Here is a 26,921-nt window from a genome sequence, read left to right as displayed (position 1 = left end):
AAATAAACTAACATAGTTTAGTGCCTTTCTTGTGTCCAGGACTGTCCTAAGCACTTTATAAGAAACATTATTGCTTTAAATTATTCCAACAACCTATGAATTAGGTATGATTATTAACCCCAATTTATGGATGAGTGACATAGTTCACACACCTAATGGAGAAGCTAAACTTGTTTCATCTGACTTGAGAGTCCATTCTCTTCATCACCAAATTGTACCTTTCCATGGGTTCTACCATCAGTTTCTAACATATAAGACATACGTGTATCCATGTGTGTGATGTATATGTGCTTGGATGTATATTATAACATGTATAATTATAAGATACCTTAATTCACTTTTAAATAGGAGAAAGTAAACATAGGTCAAGATGTAAGTATATGCCAATTTCAGGGCAGAGGAGTCCCTCTGGAATGCCAGATACGGACTGATATCCCAAGAAATGAAGGTCTGAGCCAGGGGGCAAGATACATTATGTCCCACTAGTCACTTCCCTCCCTTCCAGCTTCACATTCAGGGAACAGAGGAAGGAATTCCAGGTGAATTGAGCCTTGGTCATTCATTTTTAATGTTGGCCACCAAAATATGAAATGTACAGTTTTAATATTGTACTAGCATACCTCTTCTGTATAATGTGAAAAAATGCCTAATTTTATTTTCATTTGCCTTATGATCCTTTGTAGCTTCTGACTGTTGTTCCTTACAACGTGGCTCATATTTTGTTTTCATGGTATTTGTTGTTTAGTGTTTTTTCCCTGAGTCATCTCTTTTTGTCCCAGTGATAGTTGCTCAAATGATTCTTGTTTGTCAGGAATCTGTTCTTGGGATGGTTGTCCCAAGGATGGACATACAAATGACTCCTTTTTGTCAGGTATCTCTTCTTGAGATGGTTGTCCCAAGGACAGCCAGTCAAATGATTCTTGCTTGTCAGGTATCTGTTTTGGGAATTGTTGTCCCAAGGATGGCCACTCAAGTGATTCTTGCTTGTCGGGTGTCTGTTCTTGGGATGCTTGTCTCCAATATGGCTCTTTGAGCAATTCTAGTTCCTCAGGTTGTTCTTCCGATTGTTTCAATGATGACTCTTGTGGTTGTTGTTCCATTGGTGGTTCTCTTTGGTCTTCTATTTCTAGTGGGGTTTCTAGTAGTACGGGTGTGTTTCTTTCCTCTAGAATGCCATATGATTCTTTTTCTTGTTTTCAGTAAACAAAATAAGACAAAATCACCAATCAACATAGTAGCCATCTAAACCAAGTGAAATAAATCATAAAATGACAAACATTGCTACTGTATCATTGATTTCATATTGATAGTGATAATATTTTAGTAAAAATAATACACAGGATATTACAATTAAAATATGCTTTACATACATCATTACCTTTACTCTCACTTGGATATAAGATCTTAAATAACCATAAAATAGGTTACAGAGAAGCTTAAGAGAAAAGCAAGTATAAGTGATGTGTTACCAAATATTAAATATATATTTGTTGGTTGTTTAAAAATTGAAAAACCATAGGGAAGACTCTTGCTTTTTCTCAGGTCACTGAGGTAAAAAAGACACTTTTAGTGATATCAGAAAGGAAGAATCAGAGTGCAGAAGACTCCAGAGCCACTGTCTTTCTCCAGAAAAGGCACCAACACATGAAAACAACCTTTAGAAGCAGAAAGATTATGAGGTACTTATTAAGAGGTACTACCACTTGCCAAACCACAGTCGTCAACGATGATACCATCTATCCCTATAGTGATGCAGGCCATTGGGCATAGGGAATCAAAGGCTGCTCCTGGAAACTGGAGAAAGAGCTATTTGAGACGGCCCATGGAAGAACATCTTCAGTGAGAGACCTCCCGGAACCTCAGAGAAGCCAGGGGTCTCGGCCGATGTGCTTTCCCTCCCTCAAACCTGTTCTTTCTCACCTTTGCAGAACCAAGACCTAGACCCCAGTCCAGAGCCCCAACTCCAACTTTATCCGTGCTCCCCATATCCAGCCTGTGGCCAATCTTATCAATCTGGTCAACTCCTGCAAAGCCCATTCTCTTTCTAGTGGTAGCCCACACCCATACCAGGCCTCTGTCACCTCAGGGAACCCTGTCCCTTCCCTGCAGCCCATCCCACCCCAAGCCTCTGTCATTCAGGGAACGCTGTCTCCTCTCAACAGCCCACGCCAGGCCCGGGCCTCCTCACCCCCCAGAATGCTGTGAGTGTAGGTGCGGCTCACTCTCCCTTCCCTCCTGTTCTCCAAGTCATCACCTTCAACACTAATTTGACCATATCACACCTCTGACAAGATAAGGCCCAAACCCTCTAAATGACACACAAGGTTGCAGCAAGAACCGCACCCCCCCTCCCGGTGGGCAGAGCCAGCTAGGCCCTTCCTGCCAGCCCCCTCCGCGTGGGGACACACTCCTGCTGTGGCCCAGTCCCGCCTCTCTGGCTGGGAGGCCAACATCAGAGGCAGCGCCTCCTGCCGCTCCCTGGCAGGCCCTGTGGGGAAGACGGCCGGTGTCCCAGCCGGAAGGAGGGACACCAGGGTGGCCTCCGCCCCACACAGGCCCAGAACCACGGGGGACTCGCTCCTGCCCACAGTCCTGACACGCGAGCCCCGAACGGAGGAGGACTCGCTTCTGCGCACAGTCCCTGAGTCAGGGGCTGAGTGGACGCGGCCTCCCCAGCCATCAGACCACCTTACACGTTGTCGCCGGACACTTCTGCCTCCTTCTCTCACAGGCCTGACAGACCCTCTGCGTTTGGGTGGCGGGAAACCACGGCCCTGCCGCGTGCTGCGCACATGGGGCCCTCCCCCTCCCCCGAGGGATCCTCCCCTCTCCTGCGCCATCCATAGCCCCTGCGGCCTCTCCCGGCCGGGCCGGCGGCGAGACACCCCTGCCCGCCTCCCGCGTGTGCACCTGCGCCCCCCGCCCGCCGTAAGTGAGCTTCGGGGGGAGAACAAGGCTGAGCCCCCCTCACGCACGCACACGCCTGGGGCTCAGCCAAGCGCCGGCGCAGACCGGGGTCCACACTGCACAGACCGGCAGGTCACACGGCTTCCCTCCGCGTCCACACGAGTCCCGGCCCGCTCCTGTAAGAACCGCGGGAGTCGCCTTCGCTTTCTAGGTTCCAGCTCAATTTCTTTCCGGTTATTTCCTTCTTGAAACAGGGTAAAATGCGAGTCTTAAAAACGCAGGCTGATGGTGGTGAGTGAATGAAAGCAGAGTGAGAAAAATGGATCATGATCCACTCCTGATCATGCTGGAGTTTAAACAGCCAAGGGGGAACTAGGAACTGCCCCGAGGTCATCTGACCGTGAGCCGACGACAGGCCGAGGCAGTGAGAGCCGGCACAGCCCAAGCCGCTCTTTGTAAACCTGGGGAGGCGCTGGGCGCGGGGGCCCCGCTCAGCAGCCTGGGCCGCTCGCGCGCTCGCTCCCGCGGGTGGGTGTGATCCCTGCTCGCCGTGCACCTGCCCCTCCGCACAGGCAGGGCTGCCTCACTCAGCCTGACTCTAGCACCCAGCTCAACGCACCACGGGAAGGTACTCAGAAAATGTCCGATAAATGGCAGAATAAGGCAATAAAGAATGAAAGAACCAGCCATCCCCCAGCCCTACACATAGAGCATTCCTAAACACATTCCTAAAAAACACATTCCTAAAATTAGAATGTGTGAGATTAAAAATAGAATTAAGATATTAAAGCACATTTACGTGAGTAATAGATTACCATAAAATGTAATATAAGCTTATGTTAAATATCAATAGAAAATAAAATGTGTTCTATTATTATGCAATAAAACATATTTCCAAACTCCCTGAGCTCTCCTTGTCCTTTGAGTGCAGTCGCCAATGAGATGATGCTGTTGTCACACACACGTGCCCAGTTTCCTATCAGAGCTGAGCCCACGACCCAGCGGACCTCTCCATGGGGCTAAAAAGGTATCACCTGGACGCACTCCTCTGTCTCAAGTCTCCTGTCTGGAATCTGTACTGCTTGTCACAGGTTTCAGGAGCTTTACTTTTCCTCTTCTCTGTCCCCCCCCCTTTTTTTTCTACAAAATATTAGAAGAGTGTGCAGTGAAGTATTACAGTAATGGCATAACGCCTGCACTGAACTGTGGGCTGGCAGAGAGCACCACCGTACGGTGGGTCTCACCCTGCACTTGTCACGCTCTGAAAAACCCGGCCCTACCACGTACAGTTTAGAGGGGACCCTGCTTAGTGAGGAGTAAGTCATCTGTTCATGCCACGTAATACCAGTGGGAGGCGGCCAGTTGACGGAAGGGCCAGTGGGTGCCCAGGCTCAGGTGATGCACAAAGTAACCCACGTGGGACTTCTTCAATGGGAAAATTCGCAAATGGACAAAGTGAGCCCAGAACAGCCACCTGCATGTGTCACACGTGCCCCCACAAATGATCATCGATAATTCACTCTCTTACCAGGAAATGGAACCACTTTTTTATTCTCGCTGAGGTTCTTGAGAGATGCTAGAAAAGAGAGAGAAATCCAGATATTAGTAAACTAACCAAAGGGCTCACACACCGTGAGATTTCGATGGACCATCTACGCCTAAAGAGTTGGCTGGAGCATAACCACGGGACGTAGCTTGAGGGAGTTTAGAGCAATTTCAGCCAAAGGATAACCGTGCGTCGGGACACAGAAAGTGGTGCCCACATCATGCAAACTGTAGTTCCTGCAGTCACAGGGCAACTGGCAGAACAGTGACCTTATTTTTCTTCCTCTAAAGAAAAGCACATTTTTCCTAAACTGCTTCCTCGTGCCGCTTCAGCGAGGAAAGTTAGGGGCACGTGGTGGCATTTCCTTCACTCTGCACAAGATTTGCTAGGTACCAGAGTCTCTCTGGTTACACCAGTAAACCGTGTAATGCAGGTGTCGGGTGTACCCTTCGAGCAACCAGAAAATGCAAACCAGCTCAACTTGCACAGCAGCTGCCTTTCAAAAACAACAGTAAACAGCAATAAAAATAGAGCGTTTGGTCTAAAATGAAAAACACTGAAAGAAATGCAGGACTTAACATCAATGCTTGCAAGATAGAACCCACTAATACACCTGGAACCACATGAATAGACTCCCGCAGCCTATGCGGGTCTGCCCCGCGTAACAGCTTCTCTGGCAATTTGGCTTTGACTCTGGCAATTTGGCTCTCTTTTCTGCCTTCAGGTATCCTGAGGTTTACCGAGTTGCTGCCAGCTCAGGACCGGGCATGAAAATATCGCTCCTATCGTGGATACATGCTTCTGAGTGTGCTGCTGTGCCCAGGTCTCCACTGGCATGATTAACACAGAAAGATTTCTGCTAAGAAGCCTGTCGGGGAACTTGAATCCAGGAGCCAAACAGCTGGACTGAAACTCTTCTGAAAGCCTGACATTTTGGCAAGAAATGACGGACAAGACGGACAAGGGCAGCTGGGGGAGCTGACGACCCCTGGAGGAGGAAATTCAAGACGCGGTTACAAGATTCGATCGGAAAGATTAAACTGCCACCGGCTGCAGCTGCGGCATCTGAAAACTGGGGCAGAGGAGAATGAGCGGGAACCCAAGTTTCAAGAGCTGGCTGGTCGCGAGGACGTCGTGGGAGGCCAGAGGCCGCCCGGAGCCAGGCTCGCCGCAGCAGCTGGAGGAGGTCAGGAAAACCTGCCTCTGTCCACGGGGAATCCCATCGCTTGTCCGCTTCAAAGTATTCATGACTGGAACGTTTTGTGAGAACGGTAGTCAGCGCTGCCCGGAAACCTCATTTCCGTTGTCACTTACTTCTGTGACTGCCGCAGTCGACGGTGGCCTCTCACTGTAAATGAAGATTTCAGCCTCCAATTGGTGAAAACAAATCCAATGTTTTGGTTTAGGGTATAATTCCCTTGCAAAAAGTTAGAAGCCCAGAGTTAGATGGCATTTAATGTTTGTACATTGTAACCATTACCTAGGCATCTGATTTCTCTGTGGGCTAGAATGTTTTAAAATAAATCAGGAAAGACATTTTCCAAGTCCTTAGAGGGAATTTCAAATTAAATCGAAAAGTAGTTTGAAGTCACAACATCTCTGATGGTGGCTTGAAGGATTCTTTTCCCACTGGGGACCTAGAAAAACAGGGTAACCTAATGAGCCAGACTGCAGCCAGTATAGGCTATTTTATTCTTAAAATAATTTCAGTTTTCTGTGTTCAAATGTGCACATGATAGAAAATTTGGGACATAGAGAAAAGCCCCCTAAAATGGAAATAAATTTAAGTCACAGAACCACCGCTTGCTATTTCAAGTTGTAATCAATGCGGTCTGGCAATGGAGAATACGAAATTGTCTGAATTAACAGCCTCAGGATAAACTTCCAGATGCAGATGGCGGCTCCGAGGTACACAAGCTTCTAAGAGCCCTGCAGAAAAAGTGACCCAACTCACACCCTCCTGAGGACACAGCTTCTGCACAGTCTTCCCCAGCGATGGCTGCTGGCCCTTCCACACGCTCGGAAGTGGGGACGGGCGGGTCCTCCTCCTCCTCGCTGCCCGTTCCAGACCGTTAGCCCTTGCTCCTTCCTATAACCCTTCCCAGTCCTGTCCTTGGGCCCCACCGGCCACTTCCTCTCCCTGAGGCCACCCCACCCCTCTCTCCCTGACTCTCCCGATCCACAGTCCCTCCCCCAGAGCCTCTGTCACAGCCCTTAGAGAGCTCAGCAGCCACTCGAGGCAAACCTCCCTGGGCCAGCTCTGCCTCTCATCACATCTGGCAAGCCTGTCCTCCGTCCTTCTCCCAAGACCACACCTTGGACCTCGTCACCAGCAAGTCACGTGACAGCGCATGTCCGGTGCCCTCTGCGACACTGACAGAGCTCCAGCCTCCCCCTCACCTCACTCTGCCTGGAGTCAGCGTCTGACGTAACCATCGTGCATTAATAAAAACTGAAGTTAGTATTAGGACAATACTATTTAATTGCAGGTTTTATTTGGATTTCACCAGTTTTTCCATTAATATCCTTTTTCTGTTCCAGGACCGAATTCACCAGCGTGCTTGCAGCCAGCGGGCATGTCTCCTAGTGTCCTCTGAACTGTGACCGCTTCTCAGGCTCTCCTCGCTTCCCATGGCCAGGACGCTGGCTGGGTGTTCACAGAACGTCCCCCAGGTGGGGTGCGGCTGAGCGCTGCTCATGCGTGGACCAGAGTTACGGGCTGGGCGGGGCAAGAGCAGAGAGACGCAACGTCCTTCCCCTGCACCGTATGAAAATGTATACGAGACTGACATTACTTTATCACTGGTGGTGCTAACCTTGACCCCTGCGGTTCTCCACTATAGAACATTGCCCTGTTTCCTTTCAAAGACTGAAAACCAACGATTTTGTCCTTGCCTTTTATTTTACACATAAAATTAAGACCCAGATGGCAATGACAGTAGAAGCTCATCAGAAGAGAAATGATGGGAGGAGGGATAGCTGTCGGACCGTTAAGGTGCCTTCCTAGACTTGATTCCCATCATGTCGTAAGCTGTTTATTCTCTTTTCTTCATGCTGATGAAAACATGTCAGCATCTCATTGGAAAGGAATGACAACACATTATGCTATAGGTATTATTCCTGTGAAATCTGCCAAGAAATTCAACAAAAGTGTAGGTGAAAGCCGGTGAGAATTCCATCCTGGGCCATTCGACGTCAGCAAGAGTTTCAGGCTGACTATTTTTAAGCACGCAACGAGGGAGAATGCCAACTGGACGACCCGTCCAAAGGAGGTGTGCAGAGATGGCCGGAAATCAAAGCAAGACACAGCAGGAGGGGGCAGGTGACACGGCGGGAGAGGCCCTCGGCCGAGCGAGGAGAAGCAGGTGCTCTCCGCAACACCAGACAGACCCGCAGAGCTCGGGGGAGATCCAAGGGAAGTCAGCACAGAATGGAGAATGGCTCTAAGTTCGGATGCTGTTTAGAGCTCCCAGTATACCTCCAGATTCCTGTCCTCATTTAACAGCACAACAGTGCCAGATGCTATCGACTCTGGAGATGAAGAATGTAACGTTCAAAGAGTTTGAGTGACTTGCTTGGAGGCCACAGATCCGGGGGGCAGGGCGGGGACTCGCCAGCTCTTGGTCTAGCACGCTTCCCTCCACACACATCGTTGATTAAACTCTTACGGTTCATTTGAACGCTCAGCTCCTCCAACTAACACTTTGTTTCTCATCAATTCCCAAGCAGTTTTCATACAATTTGTAAGTAACTACATATAAATGTTCTCTTATCAGTGTTAATGCAGCCAATGACAGCTTCTCCACAAGACCATTCTGGAGGAGTGACATCAATAAACGGGAGAAAGCCTATACTCTGTTTCCATGGCTCTCAGGTAGGACAAAGGCCCCTTGTCCTGCATTCCTGCGTATAAGGCACAGAGTATCCCATCTCGGAAGAGGAAAACAGCCATATAAATTCAACTTGTTGTACAGACACCAAGAAATAATTTTTATGACCTTGAAAGATCATGTAATAGAGCTGACATTATCAATCCTACGAAACCGGAGAGGGGCTGCGTATTGAGGCAGACCTCAGTCTATTGCAATCTGCCTTACTGCACTTTGCAGATCCTGGGTTTGTATTTTGACTTTTGTTTCTTTGACAAATTGAAGGTTTGTGGCAACTCCGTATCAAGCATGTCTGTCAGCACCATTGTTCCAACAACATCTGCTCATGTCTCCATGCCACACTTGGTGATTCTTGCAGTAACTCAAAGCTTCTCACTATTGTTAAATGTGTTATGGTGACCTATGAGCAGTGATTACCACCTGCTGAAATCTCCGATAAGAGTACTTTTTAGCAATAAAGTATTTCTGAAGTATGTATATTGTTTTATAAACATACTGCTATGTAGAATGTAGTACAATGTAATATAAATGTAACTGTTCTATCCAGTAGGAAACCAAAACCTTCATCTGACTTTGCTTTATTGCAGTATCCGCTTACTGGAGTACCGGCTTTATTGCGGTTTTCTGGGACCAAACCACAGTACCTCCCCAGAAGGACCCCAGATCGGTTCCTATAGAGGAATGGAGTGAGTCTGGCCAGCACGCGAGAGAGAGGTGTTAGGTTCTCAGAAATGACTTAGGTTTAGGAGTAAGGGAAGTATCTAAGGAGGAAAGTATAGTGAACACTTTTCTCTAGAATCACGCAGCTCAAGTTCTGTCTAAAGGCAAGGATTAGATTCAAAACTCAAAGAGCCCCCGGTGAACCGAAGCCCACCCCTGGGCGTGGCAGGCCCAGCGCCAGCAGCTTCCGGCAGGGACGGGGCAGCCCCTCACATGCTCATCAGCTGAGAAAAGCTGACAGAAGGAGCTGACAGGATCCCAGCGGAAAACGTATCGGTCTTTCCTTCTGATTCTTTTGTTCCTTCTCTTCAAATATCCCTCTACTTCCCAATTTTCTTTTTTTTTTAATTTTTTCAATTTATTTATTTTCAGAAAAACAGTATTCATTATTTTTTCACCACACCCAGTGCTCCATGCAATCCGTGCCCTCTATAATACCCACCACCTGCTGTCACCCTCGGCCTGAGGCGGCAGAGTCGTTCCCCAAGTCACACACAGCCTTCCCTCCACCAGTTATGCCAGTGCCCACAGCACTGTGCGCGGCGCCCCATGCCCCCGCTGGTCGTCACAGGTTCCAACTCATGGGACAAATTCTAACCACACCTCCCTGCCCAAGCTCTGACCAGCTGGGGACAAGGCACACAGAGACATGGGACTCTAATGATCCACCAAGGAAGACACAGCTGAGTATGGGGGCCCCAGGCTGGGGGGTGAGGGTGGGGAGCGTGCCGGGTGCAGGCAGACCCTAGGGGCTGCAGGAGAGACAGCGGCAGAGCTGGAGGGCCGCTAGGACCGAAAGGTACTGTCTCACGGTCCTGGAGGCCAGAAGGCTAAGGTCAAGGTGTCAGCCATATTGGTTGCTCCTGGGGCTCTCTCGTGGGTGTGTAGGTGGCCATCCTGCCCCTGTGTCCTCATGTGGTCATCCCTTAGTGCGTGTCTACGTCCTGGTCTCTTCTTGTAAGGGCATCGGTCAGTGGGGATCAGGGCCCCCAGTGACCTCCTCTTCCCTGATGACCTCCACAAAGACCCATCTCCAAGCATGGTCACCCTCTGAAGTACTTCCCAATTTTCAAAAACAAGAAAAATAACAGCAATGGGACGCAGCCACGAATCATTCCCAGTAACGTGAAACAAACAAATGAAGCTATTACCATCTTGGATTAAACCTCAGGGACTTAAAATGGCCTCATGGCCCCAGAAAACAGAATCTTGCAAACACAGAATGTAAGACGGCACAGCACTGTTCTGGAAATGGGGGTTTCAAGGGGCCAGAACTCCGGGGCCTGAAACACCCGCTTCTACAGAGGCCGCTGGGACAGGTGGCCACGAACAGCCACAAGCACTCGGTGGGAAAGGTGACTTTTTTTTTAAGATTTTATTGTATTTTATTTGACACAGAGAGAGAGATCACAAGCAGGCAGAGAGGCAGGCAGAGAGAGAGAGGAGGAAGCAGTCTCACTGCTGAGCAGAGAGCCTGATGTGGGGCTCGATCCCAGGACCCTGAGATCATGACCTGAGCCAAAGGCATAGGCTTAACCCACTGAGCCACCCAGGTGCCCTGAAAGGTGACGTTTTTTAAGTGAGGTGTGAAATGCACTCATTGCCTTCTCCCAAATCAATCTTTGCACTGGGCCACAATCTCCAGTGGCCTCAGACTGGACTGTATTCGAGTGAAAAAGTGCCTGGAGACCTTGAAGTCTGTCATTGAACCACAGACCCATGGAGTAGAGCACAGAGACAACCTGGCCACTGGGAAACCAACTTTTGTAGCAACATGGACGGGACTGGAGGAGATTCTGCTGAGTGAAATCAGTCAAGCAGAGAGAGTCAAGTATCATATGGTTTCACTTATTTGTGGAGCATAACAAATAGCATGGAGGACATGGAGAGTTAGAGAGGAGAAGGGAGTTGGGGGAAATTGGAAGGGGAGGTGAACCATGAGAGACTATGGACTCTGAAAAACAATCTGAGGGTTTTGAAGGGGCAGGGGGTGGGAGGTCGGGGTACCAGGTGGTGGGTATTATAGAGGGCACAGATTGCATAGAGCACTGGGTGTGGTGCAAAAATAATGAGTACTGTTATGCTAAAAATAAATAAATTTATTTATTTAAAAAAATAAAAATAAACTTTAAAAAATTAAAAAAAAAAAACAGGAGGAGTCATCAAATCACTCATAGTCACCTCATCAAGGTGACTCAGTGCTGGCGTGAGGGGCAAACCTGCGGCCAGCACGGCACCTCCCTGACAACGGGAGGGTTGCAAGGAAGAGAAAGGATCTGCTTGAGTTTCTGCTGTTTCTCCTGTCACCTAGGTCACCGAGGACACGGCGGGTTGTTATTCTGTTCTCCTTTGGAAAATGAGGATTGTCACCGGGCAAGGTTGTGGAAATGAAAATTTAAAAAAGGAACCGTCTATGGAGACGCTGTGGCATCTGTGCGTATTTTTAGAGCACCGTTAAAGCAGATGGTCCAGTATGCTTCCTATGCTTACGGCTCCATAAAAGCCTGTAGCGTTTAATGGGATTCTTTTAAAGTATTCCAGACTTTGAGTGCAGGGGAGGGCCCAGGAGGGGCAGGGAGGAGAGACAGGTTAGGGGTTGCTCACGAGGATTTCTCTGGCATGAACTGTCACCTGGAGAGCATCCTTCAGTTAAAAATCAAATAACGAAGAGATGCTGTGGCTCCGACCCTTACCCTACAACTAAATGGACATTCCGGACAACTTACCCGCGGTGCCCAGCTGGTTCCCTTTGGCCGCGAGGTGGTGATCAGGGGCCCCACATGAGCCCCACGCCAGGCAAACCCCACCTTCTAGCAGTACATTCAAGGGAGGCACTTTATAAACCACTTCTTTTCTTTCAGAGGAAACAAAACAATTCTCTGGCCATCTCCTTGGCATTTATCATACTGAATGATGACTTTCCTCTTAAGTTACCAAGAAGAGTGGAAACCCAAGAGGTCGGCATTCGCCAGCATTCACTGGAGATTCTATTTCCCCAACATCCAGTAGAAATTATTGTTGAAGGACACCTGGGTGGCCAGTGGTTGAGCATCTCCCTTTAGCTCAGGTCATGATCTCAGGGTCCTGGGATCGAGCCCCGAGTCAGGCTCCCAGCTCAGTGAGGAGCCTGCTTCTCCCTCTGCCTCTGCTGCTCCCCCCACTGAGTTTCCCTCTCTCTCTCTCATATAAATAAATAAAATCTTAAAGAAAAATGAAATTGTTGAAAGATTTTGATTGTGGAGATTTAAACAATTATAATGAAAATTATTTATAATGAAAATTTAAAATTGAAGTCCCAAACATAATAAGGTAGGATGGGTCCTCCGTCAGCCTGCGTCCCCCACTCCCAGTTCACAAAGGGGGAATAATATAAAAGGTCAGCTGGCATGAAGAACCTCACTGCTGCCTGAGAGCCTGAAAACCACTGCCTCTCCTTTATCCCAGTCTCACTGGTCCCCAGACACCGGCTCCCGCTGTCCCTTGGCAGCGCTGCCCAACAAGAATCCAGTGCTCTCCTCCTTCACGTAGAACCCTCAAGGCTCTCCTGGAAGCTAGTTTATTTTAGCCATGGACACTGCTAGAGACTTCAGCCCGTGAGACATGATAGGTGACAGCCCGCCCACAGGACTAGGGAGTTTGGGCGCATCTCCTCCCTACGAGCCAGCAGAGCCCCCTTCAGCCTCTCCCGTGGAGACACCCTCTATCTTTCTTCAAGGGGAACAATGCCCAGGTCCTCACACACAGGTCCACAGGGGGAGCGGGAGCAACAAACAGAGCTAGGTAATCTCTGCCGTGAGGTAAACTGGGAAGACACTGTCATCTCACGGAACTGTAACCACCACCCTTCCAAGGGAAAGGCCTGCAGGTGTTGCTTTGGAACTAAATTAGAACCAAAGAGCACAGCAGGTACTGATACAGATCTGAGCCACGAATCGAGGCTATGGCATGACCTGCAGGGTCCTCTGCCCCTACCCACAGACTCGAGACCCTCAGACCCCAGAAGACACTCCATCCGAGTTCTGCTGCAACTCGGAGAATTCAGAAACTGGAAATAACATGTGACCTTGGAAAGGACACCTACCCACTCTGTGCCCCAGCCCCCTCATCTGTAAAATCTCCACCTTACTGAAAAGATAAACAGCTCAGATGCCCATAGGATTTTTACGATTCGCAAAGCATTTCCCAAGCTTTAGGTCATTTAATACTGTACAATGTCGGTTCCCACTCTGTGTGGTCATTATGCTACACTAGAAAGGCATATACCCCAAACTTCCTCCAAAACTACAACTCTAGGGGTGCTTTTGGCTCCGGCCATGATCCTGGGGTCCTGGGATTAAGCCCCACATCAGGCTCCCTGCTCAGCAGGGAGTCTGCTTCTCTCTCTGTCTCTGTGGCCCTCTTGTGCTCGCTCGCTCTCTGTGTCAAATAAAATCTTTTTAAAATTTTTTTAAGTAAGTAAAACTACAAATTTAAAAAATGATGATGATAAGTAAACAGTTATGAAAACAATTTAGGAAAGAATTTCTAATCTGGTGATGTTATTATTATGGGGCTGAGATGAGGGGCCAGAAAGGGGTGGTGGGCGAGACATGAGACCTTTGTCTACTGAACGTCCTCTGGACATTTAACTGTGTTTCTAGAGATGAGAAAGACCAGCTGTTTACAATAGGATCACACCAGTATCCTCAGCCAGAGCTGAATTATTACAGAATATATACACATTTCTATTTCTTCACCATCTACATGACATACCTTTTTTCTTTTTGTTGTGTCTTAAGGGAACCCTTTTCTTAAAAGACATTCGTGAATTGTCTTCCTGAAACAGAAACCATCAGTGTTAGCAGCTGAAACTTTGTTCTCGGAGCTATAAGCAGGAGTCCTCGGGCGTGGGACAGTTGGCCACAGCCAGACCCTGAGGACTGAAGTTTGGACAAGGTTTAGTCACCGCAGGAGTTAGTGCCTTCAACAGTGATTTGCCAAAACATGACAGCCGCTCTGGAAGGCGATCGACCTTTCCACGAATCGGCGAGTGCCTTGACTCTGGCCTGGCCTGTCTGGACCAAGATCAAGGAAGACCGTGGATCCGCATGGACGAGAAAATTTCCCCTTATCTGACCTGTGGGTCTAACCCCAGTCTGTGGAGCTTTTCCCTCCGGGCAGTTCAGGGACGGAGCTGGAGAGCAAGACCTTATGGACCCAGTTGACACAGATTCCCGTGGGCCACTCCAAGCTATCCACCGCCGTCCCGTCCTCCCCAACGTCTCCCTTGTCAGAAAGGACCCAGCTTTACTACGCAATGCCGAAGACTGGAAAGAGAGTCTCTCCTATCCTAACAGCAAGAAAAGAAAAAAAAAAAAAATCTACGGAATTTCAATTTTCTTGAATTCATCAGAGCTGAGACCACAGGGAAACCATTAGCCTAGAATCTAGGACAGACAGACTCCACCGCGGAGAGACGGCCCGAGCACCGCTGCCCCGGGGCGGAGCGTGGGGAAGACAAGGGGTAGGAAGGCTTCGCGCACGCAGATCGCAGATCAGATCAGAGGGAGTGAGGCAGGCCGGGGAGCGCAGAGCCAGGGCTCCCTGGATGCGTGGCTGCGTCCATGGTGGGGGCACAGAAAACAGTGCGGCCTGGAGGAACTCGAACTAACAGGAAAAAAAAGGAAGTTCTTAAAATAGCAAAACACATCAAAAGATCCAGGAGCCGGGCTGAAAAAATGACAGTGGCCCACACTGGGACAATGAGAACAACAGATACTGCAGTACTGGATTAGAACCCGGCGCGGGAGGCGAGTACACAGAAGCCTGTGATGTGTGCATCAATGGCCGAGTGAATAACCACGTGAGAAATAAGCGGGGATCCCGTCCGCTGGTGCGTGTGCTCACACTTCGCTTCCTCCACAGGGAGCCCAGCGACCCGCCGCCGACACCACGGCAGGAAGGCCTGAATAGTAAAAAGTGACACACACCACGTCACCCGAGAATGAAGGTTACTGTTACTGGGGACGCTACACGGATGTCCCCCGAAATGATACGACAAGTCACTTCCCCTCTGCGGCATTCTTTCCAAAACCCCCGCGAGCGCGCGAGAAGACCCCGCGGGGGGACCCCTTCTGGGGCCTGCCTCACCTGACGTCAAACCGAACAAAGACGTCACAAGAAAACTGCAGGCGAAGAACCCTCGTGAACCCAAACACCAGGCTCCTTCCCAGGTTTTAACGCATTAAATCTGAGTCTATGTAAAGAAAGATGATACGTCGTGAACACGCAGGGTTTCTCACAGGCAGAACGGGGCAGCCGCTGAGGGAGAGTTGGCCGGTTCTTCGTGTCACAACATTAAATATGTTTTTACCACAAAACCCAGCAGTCTCACTCCTGGGTATTTACCCAATCAGTGCGTAAACGTCCACAGCAGCTCTTTTCAAAATTGCGAAAGACTGGGCACAACCCAAAGTCCTTCAACTGGGGAGCGAGCGAACACGCCGCGTTGCGTGTGCAAGTGTGCAATGTGGCCGTGGCTCAGCACGTGAGGGCACGACCGGTGGGTTCCTCCGAGTCAGACGGATCTTGGAGGGGCCGCCCGCAGGCCGTGGACGGCAGCCGCAGGAACCCGCGTGAGGCAGTGGGGCCCGCGGCGCCCACCAGGGGACCCGCCTCGAAACATCCACGGGCCCTCGCTGAGCCGTGGCTACCTCCAACCAGGCACAGGTACCAAAAAAGGAAAGTTCCACACCTCCCCATACTTCCTCACCTTCCCCCTAACCACACCGTCCCCACCGCTGCCTCCAGGCGGACAGTCTCCTCTGCTGCGGCTCCCTTGCTGCCTGTCGATAAACTTCTCCCTCCTTTGTTCTGCGCGACATGAATTCTGTCACTGCCCAGCCGCCGGCCTGGCCGCAGCCGGTCACCGCACCCCACCCACATGGGTGACAGTGAGTGGAAGACAGAGCTCCTGCCGCAGGACACTGTGGAAGAGGCAGGACCTCGGACAGACCGGCCCGGAGTGGTGGCCCCGTCACGAGGGAGGGGAGGAAGGACGGGGGTCGCCGACGAGGGGCGCGAGGGAGCTGGAGGCCGCGGATGTCCTGTGCGCGTCGGAGTGGGCGGGGACGTGACTGAATGTCCCCAAACTCCTCAATCGCCACACTGAGAAGGGCGAGGTTCACTGCATGTAAATTAGACGTTCGTCATTAAAAACGGAGATGAAACGGCCCCACGAAGGGACTGCTGGTGTGAAGTGGTGAGCCAGGGGATTCTTCGCTCCGGCGGACATTACAAAACTGAAGAAATTACTATGGTTCCTACAAGCAGCTACGACAGCCCTTGAAAGCACCGAAGGGGGACAGCACGGAAGCGGATTCTCTGCGGGTGGGGAGGGGCGGCCTCCCACCTCCGCAGCCCCTGGCCGGGAGGCTCCTTGCCCCCGGTGGCTCTGGCTGCAGGAAATCACAGCCGTTCTGCCCAGCTTGGCAGGTGGCCGTTCGGAGTTGCTGAGCACCTGCACACGTGAGGGTGAAATTGTGGAAATGAAAACGTTGCCAAAGGACGGAGACCCGTCATCTGCTCCCCACTCATGCTGTGTTTGCGTACATTTGCCAGAATGCCCCAGATCCCAGTGTGTGTAGGTTACGGCTCAATAATACAGCCCAAAACACATTAGCTCTCAAAGAAAAAAAAAACCCAGGACAATACCTCTGGCACTGGTCTACCTGGCTCTGGCGAGCCGAGCTGCGAGAAGCCGTCCAGACGGCCACCTTTACAACAGCAGAAAGAGCAGAGGCGCAAGAATCCAGGGGCACCGAGCAAGCCTTCCCTGACGCGAGGCCCAGAACCCCACAAGAGGCACTTCCCAGGCTGAACTGAAGGCGAAGAGGAATCAGAACCACCTCCTGAGGCCACATGTGGAAGTTCCCGGGCTTCGTTCCTGGGAAAGTGTCCATCTCCCCCTCAGAGCAACTGTGCTCAGAGCGTCCCTCTGCCTCCCACCGGTGAGTCCGGTGAGTCCCTCAGGAGCGAGACGCCGACAGCAGCAGGAGGCACTCCTCGTCCCACCGTGAGAAGCGGCAGGACAAACTGCACAGAGTTCCCGGGAGAACCCAGAAGACACAGCAAGCGGAAGCCACTTGGCAGTGAGACAGAAGCCTGGGACCTCAATCCTCTCTGAAAAGAGCAAACAACACAGCAAAGAGATTTGCTGTGTGCAGGAGGACGACTGATTTCATCAGGAGACGGGATTTTCAAAATGAAGAAATTGTGGCTTTATCTTCAGAGGCATCACTTGTATGCAAAATCGCTTCTGCAAAACTCAGCATTGCTTAAAAATGAGACACAAATGAGGTATTTCTCTATTTGCATTTTATCACTGTTCTCACCAAAACTGTTCGATTTGGCCTGCAGCATCGTGGAAAGCCTGTGGTAAGCAATCGGTAAGGCCTTATACAGTCTCTGAGATCAAACACTTAAAAACTTATTTGTAAAAATCTAGTCACTTCCTTTAAACTGTCATAAATGCTTTCTACAACATTTCACGGAAGTGAGGGCGACTCTCATTCTCTGCCAGGTTGCACGGTCACCAGCAGGGCTTACCTGGCCACTCCCCAAGGCCCTGCCTCACTGTGATCCCAGCTGTTTCTTTGCTGCCTACTCCTCCCGTGACTTGATCCCAGCGGTTTCCCCTCCCGTGACTGCACCCTCCCTCACCCAAAACGCCTCCCAGGGAGAAAAACAGAAAGAGGAAAATGTGTATTGTTTGCATCAGCTCTGCCCTGGACCCCATGGGCTCAGAGTAGGGACGTTTCACTTAGGTAAGGTTATTGGGGTATTTCCTTGATTTTCAGTTATCCGTATTATTAATAAGGAAAAATGTTAACTTGACGCATGTCAGTGATTCCTTTCATCCCCACCTCACTTTATATTTCCAAGTTTTGAATCGGAAACCAATCTATTCCAAACCGACCTAGAAAGAAAATGTCACTAATAATTCAATAGAAGGTAGATTTTCCTAAATCTACATTACAACTCCCCAAGAGGCCAGAATGGGGGTAGAAAATAACACCATGAAAATCTCACTGGAAACACCCTGAAGTCGTAAGGACAGTCCAAGCAGACGCACTCTGAAATCAGGTTAAGACGCCTTTTTAAACATCTGTCATAACAAAACTCCCTTACACATCATGTATGTGTTCCTCCTTTTCTACGGGATAAAGGCAATGAGATCTTTTAAATAAAATGCCTACTTTTGATATCAAAACTATTTACTGGGAAAATGACAGGATTTTGGTATGTAAAAACCATGACCTCTTGGAACAATCAAATATAAATGAGATAAGAAAATATTTCTAAAAAATGTGAGGTCACGGGACACAAAAATCAAACTACAGAAATCGATTGTGTTCCATGCACTTGCAATGAAGCAGCAGAAAGAGAAATTAAGAAAACAGTATCAATTAGAAATGCACCAAAAACAATAAAATATCTAGGAATAACCCTAACCACCGACAGGAAAGACCCGTACTCTGAGAACTACACAACACTGATGAGAGAAACGGAAGATGAGACAAAAACAATGGGAAGACTCTCCGTCCTCGTGCACTGGAAGAACAAATATGGTTAAGATGTCTGTAGTACCCAAAGTTATCTACACATCTAACCTAATCCCTATTGAAACAATAGCAGGATTTTGCACAGGACTGGAACAAACAATACTGAAATTTGTATAGAGCCTCAAAAGACCCCAAATAGCTAAAACAACCTTGGAAAGGAAAAGCAAAGCTGCAGACCTCCCAATTCCAGACTTCAAGTCATATTACAAAGCTGTAGGGAGTGATTGAGTGTGCAGTCGGTTGAGCATCCAATTCTTGGTTTCAGCTTGGGTCGTGCTCTCAGGGTCGTGAGATCGAGCCGCACATTGGGCTCTGTGCTCCGCACTGAGTCTGCTTAGAAAACTCTCCCTTATGTCCCTTCGCCCCTCCCCTCTCTCAGATAAAAATTACATAGCTGTAGTCATCAAGACAACATGATGCTGGCACAGAAATGGACACATAGATAGATCAAGGGGTGACTAGAAAGCCCAGAAATCAACCACAATTATGTGGTTAATTAATCCTCAGCAAAGGAAGCAATACTACACAATGGGACAAGGACCGTCCCTTCAACACATGGTGTTGGGAAAACTGGTCAGCAACATGTGAAATAATGAGACTGGACCACTTTCTTACTCCACACACAAAAATATACTCAAAATGGACAAAGGACCTAGATGTAAGACCTGAAACCATACAAATCCTAGAAGAGAGCACAGGCAATAATTTTTTGAGATCAGCCGTAACAGCGTTCTTCCTAGCCATGCCTCCTGAGGCAAGGGAAACAGAAGCAAACGTAACCTCGTGGGACTGCATCGGAGTAACGACTTTCTGAGGGAAACGATTAACAAAACCAAAACGCAACCTACTGAATGACATATCTGATCAAGGGTTAGTATCCAAAACATATGAAGAACATATACAACTCAACACTCAAAAAACCCCAAATAATCCAACTAAAAATGGGCAGAAAACATGAACAGACATTTCTCCAAAGAAGACATACAAACGGCTAACAGACACACAACTAGTTGCCCAACATCCCTGATCGTCAAGGGAATGCAGATCAGAACCACGATGAGATAGCATCTCGCACCTGTCAGCATGGCTAGCATCAAAAACACAAGAAACAAAAGGTGTTGGCGAGGATGTGGAGAAAAAGGAACCATCATGTGCTGTTGGTGGGAATGGAAACTGAGGCAGCCACCCTGGGAAACAGTAGGGTGGGTCCTCAACAGTTAAAAAAGAGAGAACTACCCTCTGATCCAGTAATCGCAGGGCTGGTATTTACCCAAAATACAAAAACACTAATTCGAAGAGATACATGAACCCCTATGTTTACTGCAGCATTATTTACAGTAGCCAAATCATGGAAACAGCCTGTGTCTGTTGATTGATAAATGGATAAAGAAGCGGTATAAATACAATGAATACTAAGCCATAAAAAATAATGAAATCTTATAGTTTGCAATGGCATGGATAAACCTAGAGCATCATGCTCAGTGAAATAAGTCAGAATAAGACAAATACCATATGATTTCACTCATATGTCGAATTTAAGAAACAAAATGGGAACAAAGGGGAAAAAAGACAAACCAAGAAACAAACCCTTAACTGCAGAGAACAAGCAGATGGTTATTAGAGGGAGGTGGGTGGGAGGAACATGAGAAATTTTTTTAAAATTATTCACTAGGAAAATGGCAGGATTTCAGTTAATATTTATGATAATGTAAGTACCATGACCTCTTGGAAAAATCAAGTGCAAGCAAGATAAGAAAATGTTTCTTTAAAATGTGTCTGCTCCTGCTAAGCTTTTCCTTTGTGGATTTGCTGTCATCCTTAAGGATGAGTTTTGTTTGTTTGTTTTTATTAGAAGCCACAAAACAAAATTAGGGGCAACACACAACAGAACAGAAAGTAGCTCCTCAGTAAATAAGGCACAAAGGAGAAAAAGGGGGAACGCTCCTCTCTAAATAAAGGGAAATTTCAGCTGCAGAGACAGAAAACAAATTTTGATTCTCATTTTAAATGTTTGTTTCCATTTGTATGGACATACAAATGGCTATCAGACACATGAGAAAATGTTCATCAACATTAGCCGTCAGGGAGATTCAAATTAAAACCACATTGAGATATCACCTTACACCAGTTAGAATGGCCCAAATTGACAAGACAGGAAACAACGTGTGTTGGAGAGGATGTGGAGAAAGGGGAACCCTCTTCCACTGTTGGTGGGAATGCAAGTTGGTGCAGCCACTCTGGAAAACAGTGTGGAGATTCTTCAAGAAATTAAAAATGGACCTTCCCTATGACTCTGCCATCACACTGCTGGGTATTTACCCCAAAGATACAGATGTGGTGAAAAGAAGGGCCATCAGTACCCCAATGTTCATAACAGCAATGGCCACAGTCACCAAACTGTGGGAAGAGCCAAGATGACCTTGAACGGACAAATGGATAAGGAAGATGTGGTCCATATACACTATGGAGTATTATGCCTCCATCAGAAAGGATGAATACCCAACTTTTGTATCAACATGGACAGGACTGGAGGAGATTCTGCTGAGTGAAATAAGTCAAGCAGAAAGAGTGAATTATCATATGGTTTCACTTACTTGTGGAGCATAAGGAATAGCATGGAGGACATTAGGAGAAGAAAGGGAAAACTGAATTGGGACAAATGGGAGGAGGAGATAAACCATGAGAGACTGTGGACTCTGAGAAACTAACAGAGGGTTTCAGGGGGTGGGGTGGGGGGGTGAGCCCGGTGGTGGGTATCAAGGAGGCACGGATTGCAGGGAGCATTGGGTGTTACATGTAAACAATGAATCATGGAACAGTGCATCAGAAACTAATGATGTACGGTATGGTAACTAACATAATATAATAAAAAATTTTAAAAAATAAATGTCTGTTTCCTGAAAATCTCAAATGTAGCCAATCACCAATTACCTTTTGAGTACGTGCTATGCACCCTGGGCTCTGCAGGTCACTGCTAACGGCAGCAGGGAACAGAAGTTGTGGTCTTTACAATGAAGAAATACATGGTTATACTGAGGGACTAATTAGCAAATGGGAAATGCATGCCCCTTAAGCAGCAAATGACAAATCTATGAAACGCAGTGTTAATAACCATCTATAATGACCTCATGGTCATGGAGTAGGTTGTGCAGAGTCTCAAAACCCGCCGGGGTGCCTGTCTCAGGGGGTTAAGCCTCTGCTTCCGGCTCAGGTCATGATCTCAGGGTTCTGGGATTCAGCCCCTCATTGGGGGGCTCACTTGCTTCCTCCTCTCTCTCTGCATGCCTCTGCCTACTTGTGATCTCTCTCTGTTAGATAAATAAATAAAGTCTTTTTAAAAAACACTGCCAAAGTTTGGAGGGCCAATGATGGTTTCACAGAAGTGGTCAGACTTAGGTAGGGACCATGAAGGATTGGAAAGAGCAGGGACATAGCAAAAGGAGAAAAACATGTGCAGACGTAGAGTCAGGAGAGGGTATGACACGAGGGGTTGACCGACACCAACGAGTACTGAGGCACGGGGCCGGAGGGAAGACTCAGAGCTGGGAACATTGGAAAGTTGGCACCATTTGGCGCCTTTTTAGGAAAGAGCAAAGGTGCCACAATCGAGACGAGGAGGAACCAAGTGGTACCACAGACACGTCTTATTTGAGGAGACACCTAAGTGGAAATGCAGAGGTTCATAAACATCACAAGGTCCTATGTGCTGTGAGCGTCCGGACGACGTGCGGTCGTGCAAGCTGCCGTTAAAGACAAAGGACAGAAATGACATTTGGACACAGAAGGGGGATCAGAAGGGAAGGTCAACACGACTCAAGTAATTCCAGCCATCTGGGTAAACTCCCCATGAGGGAAGCAACAGAGAGAACCAGAATGACAGAAAGTGAGGTCTCTGCTTGGGGGTCGGTCAACAGAGAGAAGTCAACAGGCTGTTGGGACTAGAGAGTGTCATGCTACGGAATGCAGGAGTTTGTGACCAAGAGATTGACACGCAGTGTCGCGACCAAGTGAAGGATGGGGCAGCAGATGAGAAATGTTTGCTGAGTCCACCCACCACAGGGGCGCAGCTACGGGAGAGGCAGCAGGGAGGCCAGACACCGACACATGCGGCACAGCTGACACCGACAGCAACGGCAACCCTCTTCACATGGGACTATGCACAAAGCAAATGACAAGGAACACGTGAAGACAGCCGGGTACACCCGCTCGATGGCCATGCTGGAGGCCACCATCGGAGCCACCTGCTGGACGACCAGGACAACGTCTCAAAGCAGGCACCTCTGCTTACGGGGGAGCAGGACAAACGTCAAACAACATTGACAAGGCAGACAGAACTTACAGGCACGGCAGCCCTCGTGAGTGGCAGAAAGAGGAAATTCTGGAGGAGGATGGAGACTGGGCTCATAGGGAGCGAGGGGGGTCTCTTCCTCTGCGGCTTGAAGCCGCAGGCTGACTAAAAGGGACGCTGAGCAAGAGGCCGTCCTAGGAGTCTCTCCAGGCCGAAACGGCCACCCTCTGCCTCGCTGGCACCCAGAGGCACCATATCTGACTCTCATCCCAGAGTTCCAGAAAAATACCAGGAGCTGTGGAAGGGCCACCATCATGTACTTTTAGAAACACATGGGCTGGAAAAGAGAAGAAAACTCGGTCCTAGAATAGATAGATGAAGATCTGGACCAGATCACGGTCTCCAAAAGACGCCACTGAGCCCTCCAAGCATTCGAGGGCTTGAGGAAAAGCAAACAAACCCGCAAGGAGCCAAAGCACACTTCGTCCCCACGGGCTGCAGCCTTTCCGCAGGACCCAGGACAGCAGCCGCTCGTGCTCTGATGGCAAGGTCCACACTTTCCTGTCTCTGTACCCAGCACAGAGACTTGTGCAGCTCCACGGGCTCCGAGCGCAGAGGCTACTGGGTATCTGGAACTGGGTTCAGGCACTTCTGTTGCAATAGGAAAATCTCCAAAATCACAGTATTGAGAGAAGGAGACGACGTTTCAGTAACATGAAAGGGCCGGAGAAGAGTCATTTCTAGGGGTGCTTCTGGCACAGACTTTTTTTTAAGATTTATTTATTTGAGAGAGAGAGAGCACACGTGCACACACGAGCACAGGGAAGGGCAGAGGGAGAGAGAACCTCAAGCAGACCCCCGCTGAGCACAGAGCCCCACACGGGGCTCAGTCCCACCACCCTGAGATCATGACCTGTGCTCGCTTCGGCAGCACATATACTGAGATCATGACCTGAGCTGAAGTCAAGAGCCAGGAGATGGACCAACTGAGCCCCCAGACACACCGGCTCACACTTTTACGATCCCACAGACCCGGTATCCTGATGAGGCTGTCAGTCAGTGGCAAGTGTGCAGGCCTTGTGACACACGTTTGGACAACAGTGACGAAGTAGGTTGAAGGTCGCTCAGTCTTCGGATTCTGAGGATGGAACGGAGGGGTGTGGAGGAGCCTTTCACTCCACCCCAAAGAGCTGTACAGTTTGCTGAAATTCACATGCACGCTGCGCTCGTGACCTTTACCGATTTGTGAACTGCATTAAGACATTTCAATGTGAGGTATAAACTTGTTTTTTGACTTATCACAAGTTCAAAAAAAAAGAACTATTTTCCCTAGACTCATTCTATCTCCAAGCAAAAATACGAATTTTATTCATAGAAGTTCTTTTGCTCTGCCGAGGGAGGGTCCTCCTCCGTCGGTCCCGAAGACGAATGAAAAGCACGCTTTAGCTTGACTCGATACCACGTGGCTTCACAGACGGCTACAGGCTACAGGTCCTGACTACTTCTCTGCTTTCTCTCGGGGAAAGGTGTCCAGGTTCATAGAAGAGAACGAGGAATCGAGAGAGAAGGCAGCTGAGCAACCTCGTTGTCCGTTCAAAGGGCCCGCGAGCCTTCCGGCTCTCTTTCTCCTCCTCTTTTTGATTTTCTTTTCTCTCATCTACTCATGGGAGAAGATATTTTTCCTCCAAAATATGGCTATTAGTTGGGGTAACTAAGTAATAAATTCACCTAAAAGTACCTTCCCGGAGTGTGGTGTAGACAGCCAGTAAAGGCCTCTCATTAAACTTTCCCAGAAATGAGAATTTAAAATGCTACTCTCTGTGTCCAAAAATTATATTTATGGCCCTGTGCTACTCAAACCTAAAGTCCAGACTGCTTGGCAACATACAAAATGTTCTAAATTGACCATGTATATTCTCATAATTAAGAATAATTCATACATTTTAAAAGGTATAGGCAGCATTTGTATAACTCACATGGAAAACCAAGTAAATGTGAATAAAACGCTTTCCTTTTGTGGCTGCGATGTTTGTGTGCCTGTGATGTTCGTGTGCCTGTGGGTGATATTTTAATGTCTGGGTGGCGCTGTCGGGTGAGCGTCTGACTCAGTTTCGGCTGACGTCATGTGTTGCGGGACTGAGCCCCACACCAGGTTCCACACTCAGTGGGGAGTCTGCTTCTCTCCCCCTCCCTCTGACCTCCCCCAACTCTCTCTCTCTCTCTGAAATAAGTAAATAAGTCTAAAAAACAAAAACAAAAGCCCTGCCTGCCTGAGGCCAGGAGCAGTGTGGGAAAAGGACCACCCACGGAAAACAGAAATGGGCCTTGTGGCCCCCATTCTGGAGCTCACCACAGAGGGGACCACCTCTCGGAATGCAGAAAGACCCTCTCTTGGGTCCTGCTTCTGCTGCTTATGCATTATAAGTTCTATACGACTCTGCTCTCAGCCCACAGGAGGTTCCTCTGCTGATGCCTTTAATTAAGAGTTTGCTCGCAGCAAAATCCTGGTGCTGTTCTTGTCTATGTCCTAGCAGATGGGTCCAAAGAAGAGTTTTGTCCCTCTGCTAGTAATCGATTTTCTGTAACAGAGAGCAATGTAGACAGCTGCTGAATGAGCAAACAGACGACCACGTGAGCAGCCCAGCACAGGCTCAGGACAAGCTGTGCGCCGACCTGAGCATCTCCAGCCTTCCTTTCTCCCTGCACAGCGACAAGGGAAGACAAGGGTAGCAGACACACCCGAGACACACCGGGACCAGCCGGGAGCAGAGGGAGCCGGGGGCAGTCCCACCCCGGAGGCAGCTGCTGGAAGGAAGTCTGCCTGCTGCTCACACGGCTTGGAGAGGGTCAGGGACGGGCAGGCTCCGCAGGGAGCGGGAGCCAAGTGTGGACGCTTCCCAGACAGAAGGCAATAGAAAGAGCCGGCCTGCACCTGCTGGTCTCTTCCTAGCTGCCCTGAGGTACGGCGGACAAGTAAGAACCATGTATTCAGTTGGCAAGATGTCGTGGTGTTTAAGGAGTGTCCCTGTGCAGCAGGGACTGCAGACGAGGTCATGAGCACGCCTGTCTCACACAGACACCTGCTTTGCACATACATATGGCCAGAACAGGTAAGATCTGCTCTCGAGTGAACGATACGCCGCTGTTAGCTATAGAGCCCGGGCTTACTCTTCCTATGACACCGATTCTCGCTCACGTGCTGCTTCTCCAGACGGAACGAAGCCTTCCACCTCGCCCTCCAGGTCCCTACCCAGGATTTCTAAAATTGCACGAACTCAGCAGAAGTGTTTCAATGGAGCCCCCTCATGGTTCATCCTATTATAAAACACATATTCAATACACTACGTTTTATTAGTGAAATATAGTTGAAGATGAATCATCTCCACTGTTTTAAAGTGCAAATTTCTTTTTTTGTTTAAATCCAAATGCATCTCCTATGCATAGAGGAAGCCAAGCCTTATTTTTCTAGAGCCATGTAATTCTCTAAAAATTTCATTACTTAATAGTTAATTCACCATACCCCACTTAGCATTATTGATGACTTACACTTAGCTTTTGCGACTTCAGTGTTGATCGATATGAACCTCATCTCTCAAAGAAGCAATAAAATACTTAGCAGTAGTGACAGAATGGTATCAAGATAATAAAAAGGGAAAAAAATGGTTAAGATACTGGGCAGGCAATGAATTTCAAAAATCAATGAAAGAATCAATGCCGTTTTCATTTTGTCACAAAAAAACCCTGAGTCAGAGACAATGCTAGATCAAAAACTCCCTGGTTTTATTGGCATCTCTGACAATGTTAATTAAATGAAAACCCTCTCCTGATGGACTGATGGAGCATACGAGAGCGAATCACGGTTCCAGGTTCACACCCCCATTTACCGAAACAAGATGCTTACACAGTGTGTCCAGCGGTAGCTACACGCAAAGGAAGATGCCTCATGCTCTGAGCTTAGCATGTATTAA

The 26,921-nt window shown here is 48.6% G+C and overlaps 1 protein-coding gene across 7 annotated transcripts in view; it reads right to left on the bottom strand.

Annotated features, from left to right (window-relative positions):
* Positions 1-550: 550 nt before the first annotated feature.
* The window catches only part of DCDC2C (doublecortin domain containing 2C), a 91,234-nt gene continuing 64,863 nt past the window's right edge, over positions 551-26,921 (bottom strand). For 4 of the 7 annotated variants that reach the window (XM_082746346.1, XM_082746347.1, XM_082746348.1 and 1 more), the window contains 3 exons: positions 13,816-13,879; positions 4,436-4,483; positions 551-1,189 (listed from right to left, as the gene is read on the bottom strand). In XM_082746346.1, the coding sequence (XP_082602472.1) occupies positions 726-1,189; positions 4,436-4,483; positions 13,816-13,879 (576 nt within the window). In that variant the 3' untranslated portion in view covers positions 551-725. The remainder of the gene's footprint in view (positions 1,190-4,435; positions 4,484-13,815; positions 13,880-26,921) is intronic. The other 3 variants (XM_082746350.1, XM_082746352.1, XR_014315790.1) reach the window with 2 other exon arrangements.

Source organism: Mustela nivalis (genome assembly GCF_964662115.1).
Source record: "Mustela nivalis genome assembly, chromosome: 8".
Lineage (NCBI taxonomy): Eukaryota > Metazoa > Chordata > Mammalia > Carnivora > Mustelidae > Mustela > Mustela nivalis.
This window is presented reverse-complemented; position numbering and strand designations above follow the sequence as displayed.